This window comes from Thalassophryne amazonica, chromosome 3 (assembly GCF_902500255.1).
Source record: "Thalassophryne amazonica chromosome 3, fThaAma1.1, whole genome shotgun sequence".
NCBI classification, from domain to species: domain Eukaryota; kingdom Metazoa; phylum Chordata; class Actinopteri; order Batrachoidiformes; family Batrachoididae; genus Thalassophryne; species Thalassophryne amazonica.
Genome location: NC_047105.1, coordinates 48932748 through 48951233, shown reverse-complemented (window position 1 = coordinate 48951233; position 18486 = coordinate 48932748). Strand labels below are relative to the sequence as shown.

At 41.1% G+C, this 18486-nt stretch overlaps 2 protein-coding genes and 1 long non-coding RNA gene across 4 annotated transcripts in view; 1 reads left to right on the top strand and 2 right to left on the bottom strand.

Moving 5' to 3' along the window:
- The window catches only part of syn2b (synapsin IIb), a 266425-nt gene that overhangs the window by 46264 nt on the left and 201675 nt on the right, over nucleotides 1–18486 (bottom strand). The window lies entirely within an intron of this gene.
- Nucleotides 1–18486, top strand: part of LOC117506665 (metalloproteinase inhibitor 4-like) — a 43456-nt gene that overhangs the window by 7375 nt on the left and 17595 nt on the right. For both annotated transcript variants that reach the window (XM_034166204.1, XM_034166203.1), the window contains exon 2: nucleotides 18116–18213. In XM_034166204.1, the coding sequence (XP_034022095.1) occupies nucleotides 18116–18213 (98 nt within the window). The remainder of the gene's footprint in view (nucleotides 1–18115; nucleotides 18214–18486) is intronic.
- LOC117506667 lies at nucleotides 161–18417 on the bottom strand. Its single transcript, XR_004559526.1, has 3 exons — nucleotides 18407–18417; nucleotides 14567–14571; nucleotides 161–265 (listed from the first exon to the last, which is right to left on the bottom strand). It is a non-coding gene; the product is annotated as an uncharacterized LOC117506667 (long non-coding RNA).

The window sequence follows — 18486 nt, the reverse complement described above, 5'->3', positions numbered from 1 at the left end:
TGGTCTGCTTCAGGTTTCTACTATAAATGGACTGCATTTATATAGCGCTTTTCCATCTGCATCAGACGCTCAAAGCGCTTTACAAATAATGCCTCACAATCAACCCAATGTGAGGGTGCTGCCATACAAGGCGCTCACTACACACCGGGAGCGCCCAAGTCCTTGCCCAAGGGCCCTTAGTGATTTTCCAGTCAGGCTGGGATTTGAACCAAGGATCTTCTGGTCGCAAGCCCAATGCCTTAACTACTAGATCACCTCCCCTATACTAACAGAATTCAACGTACCACTGTCACCAGTGTGCTGGAAGGTTTAGACTTTATTTGTGTATCACACTTTGAGGTAACATCATTTGAAGAAGAAGCAAGTGCTTTATAGGGCCTGAGGCCCGGTGGTGTTTATCTCCATATTCCATAACTTGAAACAGAAGAGAGTCTGTGACTCCCCCTGGATAGAGACTCGAGACACCAGACTGACTCAGGTTACTTCCCCAGCCGAGGCTAGTACCTGTTTACAGCTGGGTTGTCTGGAACAATGCAAGTGAAGTGTCTTGTTTGAGGATAAAGACAGGTAGCGTGAACAGGACTCAAACCCAGGTCTACATATTGACAGGCCAGCTCCTTATCCCTGAGCTACCTCCTCTATGACAACATCTTGCGACTGTATAATAAATGGACTTAAATGAATAGTCTGTTTTTGCTGAAATGTATATATGTGAGGACAAGCACTAACATTAAATTTAAATTATGGGCTTACTGTTTGCATTTGTAAAGAAGGACTAACCTACACTCAGTAAACCTAATGAAATGTTTCACTTCGTTACTTGCACAGCTTCTCTGTTCTGGTTGTTTTCTAAGCTTAGAGAGCTGCTGGCCTTTTGTTGACCTGACAGTGTTGTCAGAGTGCAGGAGCCCTTTGAATAAACTTGTACATCTGAGTAATATCCCATCTGAACAAACCTTGGACAACTCTGCAGCCGTGTTTGTGTATTTGGGGTTGTGTGTATGGTAGTGCGTTTGTGTGTGTGGCTTGTGTGTTGGGCAGAGGCCAAACCATGCCAACACTGCCTACTCCATCTCGCCCTTTCTTCCCCTCTCTCTCTTCACTTAATTTCCATGTCTATAGGCTTGGTCTAATGGTCTGCATACTAACAATATCGGTGTGAAAGCCCGTGACAGTCCAGCTTTGTGAGCATGACAAGGGTGCCGATTCATCTAGGAGCAAGGAAGTTACTTACTACATCGGTTCTCATGGTAAACGTTTGTGATATTTTAGCTGTTAGCAAGATGCACAGCTGCTTTCACTTTGCAGGTGTGCCTTTCCTTATTCCTGTTCATAGTGCAGCTTCTGCAGCTGCACTGAAAGTGCTACAACAGCTCAAAGGTGCCATGTTGGGGTTAAACATTGCAGAGAGTCTGAGGCAGAAGGACATTTTTTAAAGCAATAATTTTGGAATAAAAACAGATCTGTGATTCCATAATCACCTGTAATCTCTCATAACTGCAACAACAGACATCAGTATAACATGCTGTAACTGCCCACCATCAGCTGGGTTCGGAAAGTGTCCAACCCTGAGTTTTCAGCATTGTGTACTTTGAGGCAAACAGTTATTGCTGTCATGAAAATTGCTTCTATTTTTTTTTTTTCATTACCTCTCTCACTGCCCTCCTGAGACTGGAGGATATAGCGATTTGGGCTGTGCTGTGTCTATTTGTCTGCATGCATAATTCAAAATGTTTTTATACAGCTGAATTGAAAATAGGATTTCATCATCGCTCGGCCAAATTTGGGTTCAAATAAATGTTCCAGAATGTTTTGAAGGATTCTTTGCCATTTGGAACATTTAAGCCTTTATCTCCATTAATAAGATAAAAACTTTATTGATCCCATTGATCACTTGTTGCAGCGGCAAGAGTCGTACAGTAGAAAAGAAAACATTTACATTAAAGAAAGGTAACTAAAGTATATTGCAATGTTTGCTGGTGGGTGCATACATACTAATGTGAACAGATTATGTGAAAAATAGAATATAAGTGAGTAAATATATGTATACATGTGTATAGATATGGTAAAATTATTGCACAGGATAAACTGCGCAGTTATGCATGTAATAAAGCACAAAAGGTGGGGGAAGATGTAGTTAATATGCCTAATATTAAAGGAACATGTGACTAATTTATTCCAGTGCATATGAAATTATATATCTGGATTTAGTAGATGGAAATGCCTGCTTTTATTAAGGTCATACAGATCAGAAGTACTGGGTTCTACTAAATACACCTGAAAATAAGCACCAATTGAAGAAAGAGGGAGGCAGGAACTCTTCTTCCACTGTGATACAATCTGGTGAAACCCAGTTACTTGATGGTTTACTTAATTCCAATTTACAAGACCCATAAACCCATTATTCTGCACAGACTGGTAGAATATATGCAGGTCAGGAAATTTGCAAAATACTTTGAAAAGTATATATTATTGAAAATGCAGTTTCTTCTTGGAAAAGAAAGTGCAGCTCAAACAAGCAGTATTGGACAAACAGGTCAGTGATATGATATCTTCATTGGCACAGCATATACAGACACATGCTGGTGGTGCAATTGGAGGTGAAGAAGTAGCCGTATGATCGTTCTTTTTACAGCGTACATGCTAATAGGAAATGTGACACAAGTCAATACATTTTTTTAAATATAATTTTCATTATATTAGTCAGTGAGAACAGAATAGCTGCTCCTGGAATTTCCAGCTCACTGTGGTGGAGGGGTTTAAATTCCTCTGTGAAGCTGGCAACTGTATTGTCAGTGGCATCAGGACCTAGTAGGGGGCCAAGGCAAATTGGTATCAGGCGAGGGGCCAGACCAAGAGGGATTCAACAACTCTTGTGAATCGACAACACAGTGTTACAGAGCTCTCAAATCGTATACAAAGACTGGGGCCACTTCCTAGAGCTTGATTTGGGAGGATAGTTTGTTCGTGAGTTCCTGGTGACTGGGTCCATATACATACAGTGCAGTGTGAACAGTTACAAGCAGCTGCCACCATGTGGGCCATCACTCACAAACTGAGGTTTAATTGTCAGGTGCAGCACAATCTGAGCAGCGGGCTGGGAGTGACGGCTTTGGCTGACTGATTCCTGGCTTTAGAGATTTGTTTTAGGGTTGTCTGGCATGGAGGGAGCCGGACCAGTGTTAGTGCAGGAGGCTGCGTGATATACAACCCCTGGCAAAAATTATGGAATCACCGGCCTCAGAGGATGTTCATTCAGTTGTTTAATTTTTTAGAAAAAAAGCAGATCACAGACATGACACAAAACTAAAGTCATTTCAAATGGCAACTTTCTGGCTTTAAGAAACACTATAAGAAATCAGGAAAAAAAAAATTGTGGCAGTCAGTAACGCTTACTTTTTTAGACCAAGCAGAGGAAAAAATATGGAATCACTCAATTCTGAGGAAAAAATTATGGAATCATGAAAAACAAAAGAACGCTCCAACACATCACTAGTATTTTGTTGCACCACCACCTCTGGCTTTTATAACAGCTTGCAGTCTCTCAGGCATGGACTTAATGAGTGACAAACAATACTCTTCATCAATCTGGCTCCAACTTTCTCTGATTGCTGTTGCCAGATCAGCTTTGCAGGTTGGAGCCTTGTCATGGACCATTTTCTTCAACTTCCACCAAACATTTTCAATTGGATTAAGATCCGGACTATTTGCAGGCCATGACATTGACCCTATGTGTCTTTTTGCAAGGAATGTTTTCACAGTTTTTGCTCTATGGCAAGATGCATTATCATCTTGAAAAATGTTCATCATCCCCAGACATCCTTTCAATTGATGGGATAAGAAAAGTGTCCAAAATATCATCGTAGACTTGTGCATTTATTGATGATGTAATGACAGCCATCTCCCCAGTGCCTTTACCTGACATGCAGCCCCATATCATCAATGACTGTGGAAATTTACATGTTCTCTTCAGGCAGTCATCTTTATAAATCTCATTGGAACAGCACCAAAAGTTCCAGCATCATCACCTTGCCCAATGCAGATTCGAGATTCATCACTGAATATGACTTTCATCCAGTCAGCCACAGTCCACGATTGCTTTTCCTTAGCCCATTGTAATCTTGTTTTTTTCTGTTTAGGTGTTAATGATGGCTTTCGTTTAGCTTTTCTGTGTGTAAATCCCATTTCCTTTAGGCAGTTTCTTACAGTTCGGTCACAGACGTTGACTCCAGTTTCCTCCCATTCGCTCCTCATTTGTTGTGCATTTTCGATTTTTGAGACATTGCTTTAAGTTTTCTGTCTTGACGCTTTGATGTCTTCTTTGGTCTACCAGTATGTTTGCCTTTAACAACCTTCCCATGTTTGTATTTGGTCCAGAGTTTAGACACAGCTGACTGTGAACAACCAACATCTTTTGCAACATTGCGTGATGATTTACCCTCTTTTAAGAGTTTGATAATCCTCTCCTTTGTTTCAATTGACATCTCTCGTGTTGGAGCCATGATTCATGTCAGTCCATTTGGTGCAACAGCTCTCCAAGGTGTGATCACTCCTTTTTAGATGCAGACTAATGAGCAGATCTGATTTGATGCAGGTGTTAGTTTTGGGGATGAAAATTTACAGGGTGATTCCATAATTTATTCCTCAGAATTGAGTGAGTCCATATTTTTTTCCCTCTGCTTGGTCTAAAAAAGTAACACCTGCATCAAATCAGATCTGCTCATTAGTCTGCATATAAAAAGGAAATGAGTGAGTCCATATTTTTTTCCCTCTGCTTGGTCTAAAAAAGTAACCGTTATTGACTGCCACAATTTTTTTTCTTGATTTCTTATAGTGTTTCTTAAAGCCAGAAAGTTGCCATTTGAAATGACTTTAGTTTTGTGTCATGTCTGTGATCTGCTTTTTTTCTACAAAATTATACAACTGAATGAACATCCTCTGAGGCCGGTGATTCCATAATTTTGCCAGGGGTTGTAAAAATATACTCAGCTGAGAGAGAACAGAAAAGCTCTGTGGTTTATTTGACAAAGGAGGCTGCTGGATGCAAATCCAAGCATTGAACTAGCAACATTTGGTGGTCTGCCAGGTCAACAGCTGTCTGCAAGGTCTACATATTTCCCCTCCAGAGGACCCTTCCCTGTATTCTATTCTTCCTATGACAGACGTAGAATCTGAGTGGGCTTGGTCCAAAGTCTTCATTGCAGAAACAGCAGCTTGTAACTATGGACAGAACAGTGCCAGTTGTAGCAGCTATTGTAGATCTTTAGGACTTCATACTGGGTATGGAGACAATTGGACATGGTAGCTATATGGGCTGGTGAAGCTGATAACCATCAGGTGGACGTAACAACTGTCATTTCAATGGTCACCAAAGCAACAATTCAGGTCTGGGAAGGACTTAAACTGCCTATAAGAGATAAATGAGGTTTTATACAACCTGAAAATAGTATAAAATCATTTAGGTAGAGATCAAGAACGTACTTGATAAATGGACTGCATTTAAAAATGGAATGCATTTATATAGCACTTTTCCATTTGCATCAGACGTTCAAAGCACTTTACAATAATGCCTCACATTCACCCCGATGTGAGGGTGCTACCATACAAGGCGCTCACTACACACCGGGAGCAACTAGGGGATTAAGGACCTTGCCCAAAGGCCCTTAGTGATTTTCTGGTCAGGCTGGGATTTGAACCGAGGATCCTCTGGTCTCAAACCCAACGCTTTAACCACTAGACCATCACCTCCCCTTGAGAGATTGCCTAGGTGCAAGCTGGAAAATGTGACTTGGTCCAAATATCACCTTAATGCATTGACCAGAGCTCTTGTGGACTGACCACAAGTTGCCCTGGCTGAAGCTGACACAGTGGCCCATGGACCACCTTGCTGAGGGGGACTTCACTGAGCCACTGCAGTCTGGAATGCAGTCTTCTATGAAAACAGCTTTTAATAAAGTGAAACTGGCGAGGCGATGGATGGATGATGGTCCTGCACCCCAGGGCACCAGACTGATCTCACGACGACTTGCCTGTGGCGCCAATGATGTTGTCACCTGAATAATGCACTCTGTTTTTGATACAATTCTGTTTTTTTTTTTGTTTTTTTTCCTGTTTCCTGTTTCTTTAGCTTGGTAAAATTTTGTAAAAGCCTTGTAATTTAGAATGGCCTAAGCAGTGGGTCACCCCTATGAATCTGGTCTGCTTGAGATTTCTTCCTCAATATCATCAGAGGGAATTTTACTTTTACCACCGTCACATGTGTGATTGCTTGGGGGGTGGTTGGTAAGGTTCCACTTTACTCTTGTGAAGCGCCTTGAGGTAGCTTTGTTGTGATTCGGCACAATATACAGTGAGGCAAATAAGTATTTGATCCGCTGTCAATTTTGCAAGTTTTCCCATCAACAAAGAATGGAGAAGTCTGTAATTTTTTATCGTAGGTAGACTTTAACTTTGAGAGACAGTATCTAAAAAAAAAAAATCAGAAAATCACATTGTATGATTTTTAAATAATTAATTTGCATTTTATTGCATGAAATAAGTATTTGATCACCTCCCAACCAGCAAGAATTCTGGTTCTCACAGACCTGTTAGTTTTTCTTTAAGAAGCCCTCCTATTCTGCACTCTTTACCTGTATTAACTGCACCTGTTTGAACTTGTTACCTGTATAAAAGACACTCAGTCAATCACACTCCAACCTATCCACTATGGCCAAGACCAAAGAGCTGTCTAAGGACACCTGGGACAAAACTGTAGACCTGCACAAGGCTGCGATGGGCTACAAGACAATAGGCAAGCAGCTTGTTGAGAAGGCAACAACTGTTGGTGCAATTATTAGAAAACGGAACAAACACAAGATGACTGTCAATCTTCCTCGGTTTGGGGCTCCATGCAAGATCTCACCTCGTGGGGTAAGGATGATTCTGAGAGAGCCCAGAACTACACGGGAGGACCTGGTCAATCACCTGAAGAGAGCTGGGACCACAGTAAATAAAATAAATTAAATCGAATTTAAACTGAAGTGACCAGTAAGTGTAGCATAAACTGTGATGAAACCATATTCTTTCATGAAATGCTGCTTGTAGTTAACCTGAGTCCCTGTGCTTTGAATGTGTGCCAATTTCCCCAAATCTTTGACTTAAAAATCATATTTGTCAAGATGCTTTGATGAACTGAGGACATGATCCTTATATGTCTTTAGTTTAAAGTCAGGGGTTTCATTGGGGGTTCCCATTTAGTGATTCTTTATCAGTTGAAAGGTCACCTGTGTGGCTTTGATTTTTGGTAAATCCCATTTCCTTGGGATGACCACATCAGGTCTGATATGGATCAGCATCATGACTTGGACTGGTTTTATGCCAGATACCCTTCCTGACACAACTCCAGATATATGGGGAGAATGGGCGTGGATGGGCTTGAACCCCAGACCATGTCAATGTGGGGTAAGAGTCAGGTTAGAGAGGTTGCATGGGTGCCAAGTGCCACTGCATCCACCACACTACGGAACTGTATTGGGTCCTGGATGGCAACCACATGGGCAGACAACTAGTCCATCTCCATCTGTAAAAACAAGGCAGAAAAATAAATAAAAGGAAAGAGTACGCTCCATTTATTTATTTTTTTATGACTGTTACTGTTGCTGGTGTGTATAATTTCGAACAAAAGCAGGTTTCTCTGTTTGGTAACTATCCCATTTTTTGCTCAAAGTTATTGAGCATAGATTCTGCTTTGGTGGCTCTGAGTTTAGACTTTGTTTTAATCTACAGATGGATGGAAGTCTATTTGAAATGTGAACTTTCTTTTTCTTGTCAAACGTTGACATGTGTGATGAGTGTTCGTATTCTGTATTTTTATCAAAGCATGAGTGCCCATATAAATGATCTATTTTCTACAGTTTACATTTAGTTTTAAACCATATTTAAAGTCTAGACACCTGTAAAGTTTGTGTACCTGACTGCCACATAATCTCAGCTGCAGTGTTAAAATATGGAACAAATCATAGTTAGTAAAGGGGTGTGTTTTCCATTATTCATAACTTTTATGTCTGACCTCAGATTTTAAGGTCCTGCTACTGGTCTATATAGCTGTTCACGGACTGGCGCTGCCCTACTTTGCTGATCTACTTCAGCCATACGAACCGGCCCGGGCTCTGCGTTCACAGGATGCAGGATTGCTTTGTGTCCCTAGGGTGAATAAAAAGTGCGGGAATAGAGCCTTTTCCTATCGTGCCCCGGCCTGTGCAGACTCCGTTGAGACTTTTAAGTCCCAACTGAAAACACATTTGTTTTCTATTTTATATGATTAACAGATTGTTTACTATGCTTATTATTCTTTTCTTTTTTTCCTTTTACATTTTTAACTTTCTTATTATGCTTTTAATTTTTTAATCATGGTCTTTGATCCTTGATTTAATTTGTTTTGGTTTTTCATTGCCGAGTTGTTCCTGTGAAGCGCCTTGAGGTGACGTCGTGATTTGGCGCCATATAAGTCCAATAAATTGAAATTGAATTGAATTGCACTGCTACAATGCACCATCCCATCTCTATATGACCAAAGTAGGAGCTCTGTCCGCATCCTCTGTATTACATTGGACCTGTTCCCCGTGGGTGTTGGACTGTGTCAGAGCTGCCCCTTGTCACCAGTCCTGTTCATGATGTTCATTGACAGGATTTCAAGGTTGAATCAGGGACTGGGGGGGGGGGGGGTCAGTGTGGTGACACCAGAGTTGCATCTCTGCATTTTGCGGATGATGTGGTTCAACCTCGTCTCATGGTAAGTCATGATTCAGCATTAATACATTAATCTATTGGTTTGTGATATTGTGATGAAAAGCGCCTTATTTTCGTCACAGCAGAACAAATTCATTCTAATTCATTCCATGATGGCTGCACAAAATTAAAAGTGAAGCCGGGGGGGTGTCGGGTGGTTATGGTTGGCGGGGGTAAGATTAGGTTATGGCTAAGGTTAGGGTTGGGGGTGGGAGTAGGGTTAGTAAGAGTGAGTTAAAAAAAAAAAAGCCCTGTCACAAAAATTTGACTCATTTCGTCACAGGAGCACAAAAACAAAAAAAAACACGTTACACTGGGCTGTGTGGTTCTGTTGGCTTCATCAGGCAGTGACCTCCGATGTGCACTGAGCTAGTTTGAGGCCATATGTGGAGTGACTGGGATGATAATCAGCACCTCCAAATTTGAGACCATGGTCCTCTATTGGAAAAGGGTGGATTGGCCCCTCTGGGTCAGGGGAGAGTTAAGTCAGGAGTTTAAGTATCTTGGGGTCTTGTTCACAAGTGGCGGGGTCAGTAGATGGATTGGGGCGGTGCCTGATGTTTATTGGATGTACCAGACCGTAGTGGTCAAGATGGAGCTGAGTCAGAAGGTGAGACTCTTAATTTACCAGTCAATTTACGCTCCTATCCTCACCTATGGCAATGAATTTTGCGTAATGACTGAAAGAATAAGATCACACACAAGCGGCGGAAATAAAATTCCTCCATTGGGTATCTGGGCTCACACTCCTGGACAGGGTGGCAAGCTTGACTATCTGGGAGGGACTCGGAGTAGAGCCGTTGCTTCTTCACATCAAAAGCAGCCAACTGAGGTAGTCTGGGCATCTGGTGAGGATGGCCCCAGTTGTCTGCCTGAGGAGGTCTTCCAGCCAGACAACTGGGAGGAGGCCTCAGGGAAGACCCAGGACAGGCTGGAAAGGTTATATTTCCCAGCTGGCTTGAGAATGCCTTGGAATCCCTCAGGAAGAGTTACAGGACTTGGCAGAGAATAGGGAAGTGTAGCCCGAGCTGCTTGGTCTGCTGCCACCGTGATCCGGCCAGAATATGCAGCAGAAAATCAATGAATGAATGATAACTTTTTTACATTCAGTTCAATTTCATGATGTCATTATAAGATTTTATGGACCATGTGAGGCTTTCTGATGATTGTGCTCCTTAAATAAAACAACATAAAGTGCTGGACATCAAACCAGAATTTTGGTGGTCTGAGGCCCAAACGTTTTCTGGCAACAGATGATATAAACTCACCAGCTCTGTGCAAAAATGACAACTATAAACTAGATTGAAAACTAAAAACAACACTTGCTTTGGAATGTAGCCCACTTTGCACCGGGTGAGAGATTGAGCTCTTGAACTTTACATGAACTTTTTATGTTTGTATGTTTGTGTGCATGTTAAAAAAGAGGTCCGTTTTTCTCCTGAACTGATTTCACAGAGCACACTGAACTCCTCCTCCTCTCACCACTGCACAAAACCGTTGTGTAGTTATGAAAGGAGAGTGAAGCAAAAACAAAGGGGTGGTTTGCTTAGCTGTGTGTAAGAGTGAGGGCAGGAGGGGTGCCGGGTCACACGTTCTCCCACCCTCTTATACTGTAGCATCTCTCCTTTCATGGCTTTTTCAGTCACTCACTCTGCTGCTGTACATGGGGGCGTCCTCCCTGTTTGATTTGAGAACAGTGTGGAAGGAAAGGAACGACAATTATGTTGCACCGTTCAACAACCAATTACAAGAGCAACATTCAGTCACTAGTATAGGCTTTGTGTTTTTGGTTTTATACTCGAAATACACGAGCAGTGACACCAAAGGACCAGGAGTATTGACCACAGATTGTAAAAACCCTCCCTGATGTCCCCTAAAAGCTTTCTGTTGCCATCTTGGCAGTGCCTGACTCTGCCTATCCAGGGGATAAAGTGGGCAGATTAAGGGCCCCTTCACACCAGATTGCGTGGGAGTACCTTTCACAAATAAGATTGAACAATAATTTTGGTTATTTTATCATTTGTAACATTATGTCATCATAACAAACGATACTTACGTGTAACATTATTACAGCAGGAACTGGTCCTCTCTCTCATTAGCTGTGTTTCCATCCAACTAGTATTGCAACTCTTAAGCAAATTTTCATTAATGCGGCAAAAGGAAGAGTGCATTTGTGCGCATTTCTATCCACTTGTTATGCGCTTTTTTCACAGTTCTTTGGAATTGAGAACCATCATTTCATGCTTCGATCATTTGTGGTGTCTGTATTATATATCTTTATATATATATATATATATATATATATATACATAATCCAAACTTCTTTCTTTACTAAATTATGAAATTAATTTATACATTTACTATCTATCTAACCCTAACCCATAGCATATGTCTTTGTTAAAGAGCACAAGACAAAGTCTTTCAGCATGAAATGTGTGACAGAATCCTGTATCATAATGGAATCTCTGCTGTTTCTAATAAACCGTAGTAGAAGCCTGACATCTACTGATTAAATAATTTGTAGCACAATACTATAAATATTATGATCAAAACTGTATCTTTTGGCTTCTCCAACAAATCATATTGGTCACTTGGTTAAAGTGGTTGGCTTGTGATAAGAGGATTCTTGGTTAAAATCCCCATCAAACCGGATAATCCCTAAAGCTCCCCAACTTGCTCCCACAGAGACTTCATGTAACCTCTTCCCTTTTTTTTTTTTTTTTTTTTTTTTTTTTTTTTTTTTGCAATTACAGAGGTCAAACATTTCCTGTAGTTTTTCACCTGTAGGTTTGCACACACTGCAGCAGAGATTTTGGTCCACTCCTCCATACAGATCTTCTTCAAATCATTCAGGTTTGGAGTTTCAGCTCCCTCCAAAGATTTTCTATTGAGTTCAGGTCTGGAGACTGGCCAGGCCACTCCAGGACCTTGGAATGCTTCTTACGGAGCCGCTCCTTAGTTGCTCTGGCTGTGTGTTTGGGGTCATTGTCATGTTGGAAGACCCAGCCATGACCCATCTTCAATGCTCTTACTGAGGGAAGGAGGTTGTTTGCCAAAATCTCACAATAAATGACACCATCCATCCTCCCTTCAATACGGTGCAGTCGTCCTGTCCTCTTTGCAGAAGAGCACCCCCAGAGTATGATGTTTCCACCCCCGTGCTTCACGACTGGGATGGTTTTCTTGGGGTTGTTCTCATCCTCTAAACATGGTAAGTGGAGTTGATTCCAAAAAGCTCTATTCTGGTCTCATCTGACCACATGACCTTCTCCCATGCCTCTTCTGGATCATCCAGATGGTCACTGGTGAACTTTAAATGGCCTGGACATGTGCTGGCTTGAGCAGGGGGACCTTGCTGCCCTGCAGGATTTTAAACCATGACAGTATCATGTGTTACTAATGTAATCTTTGTGACTGTGGTTCCAGCTCTCTTCAGGTCATTGACCAGGTCCTCCTGTGTAGTTCTGAGCTTTCTCAGAATCATCCTTACCCCACAAAGTGAGATCTTGCATGGAATCCCAGACCGAGGGAGATTGACAGTCATCTTGTGTTTCTTCCACTTTCTAATAAATAATCATAACAGTTGTTGTCTTCTACCAAGCTGCTTGCCTGTTGTCCTGTAGTCCATCCCAGCCTTGTGCAGGTCTACAGTTTTGTCTCTGGTGTCCTTAGACAGCTCTCTGGTCTTGGCTATGGTGGACAGGTTGGAGTGTGATTGATTGTGTGAACAGCTGTCTTTTATACAGGTAACAAGTTCAAACAGGTGCAATTAATACAGGTAAAGAGTGCAGAATAAGAGGGCTTCTTAAAGAAAAATTAACAGGTCTGTGTGAGCCAGAATTCTTGCTAGTTGGTAGGGGATCAAATACTTATTTGCAGCAGTAACATACAAACAATTTTTTTTTAAATCATACATTGTGATTTCCAGATTTTTTTTTTTTTTTTTTTTTTTTAGATTATGTCTTTGACAGTGGACATGCACCTAAGATGAAAATTTCAGACCCCTCCATGATTTCTAAGTGGGAGAACTTGCAAAATCGCAGGGTGTTCAAATACTTATTCTCCTCACTATAAATATATATATATATATATATATATATGCACACACTTTGCATCAATTAAACACAGATTATAAAGTAGACAATGCTCATACGGCCGAGGGTATTTTAGCATTTGCATTTTTCGGTTGCTGCTTGATGTTGGCTGATAAAGAATTTAATTGACGCATGAAAAAACTGATAGTACCAGATTTAAATAAATATGTGAAGAAACTAGCACATGTATGGAGGCACTCACACGTGAAACCATATTGCTTTCTTATTTTCAACAATAATCCTTCAGTTTTTTCTGTATTTGATTGATCGTTCAGACAATTTGTTTTAAATTTTAGGGAAATGTAGTTCAGCAGGCAAAGGTTGTTGGATTTCCTGAATTAATTAAGCAAGGGAGACGCCGGCCATAGGGACTTATTTGCTTCTTTGTGCCATTCCAATATGATAGTGTACATCAGAGGTTGCAACAGAAAAAAATTATTTTCGCAATTAGTATTTATTATTTTTGCAACCAAATGTTATTTCATTCTTCTTCTCCAACACTGTCCATTTGATGCAATATTTTCATCACATAGCAATACCAAAGACTGAAACCATTTCATTTTGAGCTGCTGTCCTAATTCTGCAGTTTCATGTTGTATTTTCTGTTTTCTGCAAAATGGGTGTACCTTGTTTTGTCAGGAAATGTGTTTCTTTCCTGCCTAATATAGGCCTAACAGGTTTTTGGTACCATCAAAGATGGTGGAATGAAATTTACAGTCTTGTATGACTGAGTTATTGTACATTTTTGAAATGTACGATAACCTTCCTAGACTGGTAACTGTCGCCAGTATAGGGTCAAAATAAAAAAATTTTAAGAAAGAAAAAAATCATGTTGAAAATTATGCCACATTATTTATCATGAAGACTCCATAGATAGTTGATAGTTGACAGCAGGTTCCAAAGATAGTTGCTCCTTCTTTGATACAAAGTGATGCAAATTATTGAAAATTAGTGAGCTATTATGAATTAAAACGAGAATACTTTGCACCATCTGTTATGTTCAGTTATGTTATGTAACACACACATTTCACCAAATCAAACCAAACACGTTGACCTGGTTTGCAGTGGTAGTGGCAGCAGACCAAGCAACTCATCCCAGACAGTCTTCTAACTCTTCTTGGGGAATTCCAAGGCATTCCCAAACAACTAACCCCTCCAACATGTCCTGGATCTTCCTCAAGGCATCCCCCCCACGTGGATGTACCTGGAAGACCTCCCTAGGGAAACAGCCAGGGGTCATCTTCAGCAGATGCTTGGACCAACTCAGCGGGCTACTTTCCATGCAATGGTTCTACTCCAGTCTCAGATATTCAAGCTTCTCACCCTGTACATGAGTGTAAATCCAGATACCCAACGAAGGAGTCTAACTTCCATTTGCAGGACCTCAGATGTCAGCCCCAATTTGTCTGTCAGTCTCATGCTCAATCTTATCCCCCCCCCCCGCTCCTTGTGAACAAGACCCTAAGATACAGCCCCAGTTCCAATGAAGTTGGGGCATTGTGTAAATGTAAATAAAACAGAATACAATGATTTGCAAATCCTCTTCATCCTATATTCAATTTAATACACCACAAAGACAAGATATTTAATGTTCAAACAGATAAACTATTGTTTTTGTGCAAATATTTGTTCATTTTGAAATGGATGCCTACAACATGTTTCACAAAAGCTGGGACAGTGGTATGTTTACCACTGTGTTACATCACCTTTCCTTCTAACAACACTCAGTAAGCATTCGGGAACTGAGGACACTAATTATTGAAGCTTTGTAGGTGGAATTCTTTCCCATTCTTGCTTGATGTACGACTTCAGTTGTTCAACAGTCCGGGGTCTCTTTTGTTGTATTTTGCACTTCATAATGCGCTGCACATTTTCATGGGTGACAGGTCTGGACTGCAGGCAGGCCAGTCTAGTACTCGCACTCTTTTACTACGAAGCAACACTGTTGTAACACGTGCAGAATGTGGATTGGCACTGTCTTGCTGAAATAAGAAAGGACATCCCTGAAAAAGACGTTGCTTGAATGGCAGCAGGTGTTGCTCCAAAACCTGGATGTACCTTTCAGCACTTACGGTGCCATCACAGAAGTGTAAGCTGCCCATACCATGGGCACTAACACACCCCATCATAGATGCTGGCTTTTGAACTTTGCGCTGATAACAATCTGGATGGTCTTTCTCCTCTTTTGTCCGGAGGACCTCACGTCCATGATTTCGCAAAACAATTTGAAATGTGGACTCATCAGACCACAGCACACTTTTCCACTTTGCGTCTGTCCATTTCAAATAAGCTCAGACCCAGAAAAGGTGGCGGCGTTTCTGGATGCTGTTGATGTATGGCTTTCGCTTTGCATGGTATAGTTTTAACTTGCACTTGTAGATGTAGCGACAACTTGTGTTGACTGATGGTTTTCTAAAGTGTTCCTGAGCCCACACAGTAAGATCCTTTACACAATGATGTCGGTTTTTAATGCTGTGCCACCTGAGGGATGGAAGGTCACGGGCATTCAATGTTGATTCTCGGCCTTGCCACTTGCGTGTAGAAAGTTCTCCAGATTCTCTGAATCTTCTGATTATATTATGGACTGTAGATGATGGAATCCCTAAATTCCTTGCAATTGAATGTTGAGAAACATTGTTCTTAAACTATTTTTTTCATGCAGTTGTTCACAAAGTGGTGATCCTCACTCCATCTTTGCTTGTGAATGGCTGAGCCTTTTGGGGATGCTCCTTTTACACCCAATCATGACACTCACCTGTTTCCAGTTAACCTGTTCACCTGTGGAATGTTCCAAACAGGTGTTCTTTGAGCATTCATCAACTTTCCCAGTCTCTGTTGCCCCGTCCCAGCTTTTTTGAAATGTGTTGCAGGCATCCATTTCAAAATGAGCAAATATTTGCACAAAAACAAAAAAGTCTATCAATTTGAACATTAAATATCTTGTCTTTGTGGTGTATTCAATTGAATATAGGTTGAAGAGGATTTGCAAATCATTGTTCTGTTTTTAGTTACATATCACACAATGTCCCAACTTCATTGGAATTGGGGTTATATTTGATGCCTCCACTTTTGCTATTTTTACTCAACAGTAAATTAAGTAACCAGGAATTTCCTGTTAATTTTGACTTGCATTACTTTGTACTCAAAGAAGCAACTATCTTTGGAATATACTATCAACTGTAAATAGACTGCATTTATATAGCGTATATTAGATGCTCAAAGCGCTTTACAAATAATCCCTCACATTCACTCCGATGTGAGGGTGCTGCCATACAAGGTACTCACTACACACTGGGAGCAACTAGGGGATTAAGGACCTTGCCCAAGGGCCCTTAGTGATTTTCCACTCAGGCTGGGATTTGAACTGAGGATCCTCTGGTCTCAAGCCCAACGCTTTAACCACTAGACCATCACCTCCCCAAAACTGTCTGTGGAATCACACAAATAATCAAGTATATTTTCTAATATGACTGGAACATTTTTAAATTTTGGCCCCTGTGTAATCCCTAATGGACCACTACGAGGTCTATTAGAAAAGTATCCGACCTTATTATTTTTTTCAAAAACCATATGGATTTGAATCACGTGTGATTGCGTCAGACAAGCTTGAACCCTCGTGCGCATGCGTGAGTTTTTCCACGCCTCAAAGCCGTCCTGTGAGACCAAAATGGAGGTGTTCCTTTGTCTCGCTCCATCAGCAAATCGGTCGTGACGCGCGAAGCCTCCGCTTGGCTTTCCATGACAAAATCTCTTGTTAAAAGTGAAATCTGCCGGAAAATGGTTGATGTCCAGCTCTTGTAATAACCAGAGAAAGTGCACACAACGGTCCTGGCTCCACAGAGCCATCCGTTTAGAAATGATCCGGTGGTTTGTGGCTCTTGATGGCGGCACGGAGCGCGGCGCGCCGAGCGTCTTTAAAACCGTCCTTAAAGCTGTAGTAACAGTCCTTATTCTCTGTCAAGCCCATAAAATTTTCACTGAAAGCCAGATCAATTTTTCGAATGGTTTCCAGCTGCCAGTCTCTAACAGTTTCTGAAAAAATTCTGATGGAAAAAAAGCCCAAAGCATTCCGCCATTTCTTGACAATGAAAATCCGCCGAGGGGGTGGACCACTCCTCACTCAAAGCCTGCTCACAGGCGAATGACGCAACCGACAGGCATGGAAAAACTCACGCATGCGCACGAGGGTTCAAGCTTGTCTGACGCAATCACACGTGATTCAAATCCATATGGTTTTTGAAAAAAATAATAAGGTCGGATACTTTTCTAATAGACCTCATATGTGGTTACTACTGGCTAGCATTCATTAAAGGTTATCATGCATTCTTCTGTCAGCCACGGTATACCTTTGATGGGACAAGTTAAGTGAAAACTGGCTAACTCCTGGAGTAATATTGTCTGGCAATGATTGGCTGCATGAATTTAATGAACCTTACATCTCACCAAGTAATAGCTTCATGCAAATATCAGTTTTTTTCCAATTGGAAGAAACTGATTTAAGTATAACTGATACTATTCCATTGCTCGATTTGTATTTTCCTGTGGAGAATCATACACCTGGTATTTTGTTCATCTAGCTAACCTATAACAACATGTTGACATGTAGTTGTCAGTTGAATATGATGATCCAACTTCACTCATTGATGATCTTTACCACTTGTTGTGGACTACGAGTCACTCTCATCGCTGGATTTTATAAGTGCCTGGATGCTGAGTTCCATCATCTTTGTTGTGCTTTATTTAATTGATTTCCTGTAATTTGTAGTACAACCAAAGCAGATGGTCACCATGCCGAGTCCAGTCTGCTTAAGGGTTCTTCCTGCAATCACAAAAATGCCTGAGGGAGTTTTTCCTTAACACTGTTGCCAATGGGCTTGCTCAGGGATGGTTAGGGTTAGACCTTATTTTTATGAGGCACCTTTGGTTGACTTATGTTGCGACCTGGTGCTATATAAACAAACTGAACTGAACTGAATATTTACACATATGAGTGTGTGGAGTTAATAGCAGTCTGAAGCTCCGAGCTACTTGGTATTCCATGTGAGCTTTGATTTCTCTCCCAGAGGAGATGAGGGACACATCCTGTGTCACTACTGAGAGAGACTGACACACTGTGTGTAGTGATAGACCCTAAAAGTAAAATACCCATACCTCTACTTCTCTCTCTCTCTCTCTCCCTCTTTCCATCTGTCTGTCTCTAACTTATAACAAAGTTAAGTTAAACTAATTTCTTCTTTCTTTTTCCCTTCAATCAGTTGTAAGAGCAAAGATCTCTGGAGAGAAGATTGTGTCGCCTAGCAACAGCTCCTCACCGTATATGAAGATGATTCAATATGAAATCAAAATGATCAAGGTGAGACCTTTGGACCAGAACCAACTTGCGGTTAGCCTGGTTGGCAGAGAATCAATTTCAGAAACACAAACCGTCTTAAATGACAGAATGAGAAGAAAAACTGTAGATTTGTCCTGATGGAAATATGAAACTTGATGTCACTGCATTCTATGTCATAGCCAGAGCATGTTGTGCAAATACACAGTAAAGTGACCATAAGAATAACAGGAACATTTACTGCTGGCACTGACCTGCATCATGCTTACTGTTTAGAACTCCTCCATTCTGAAAAGT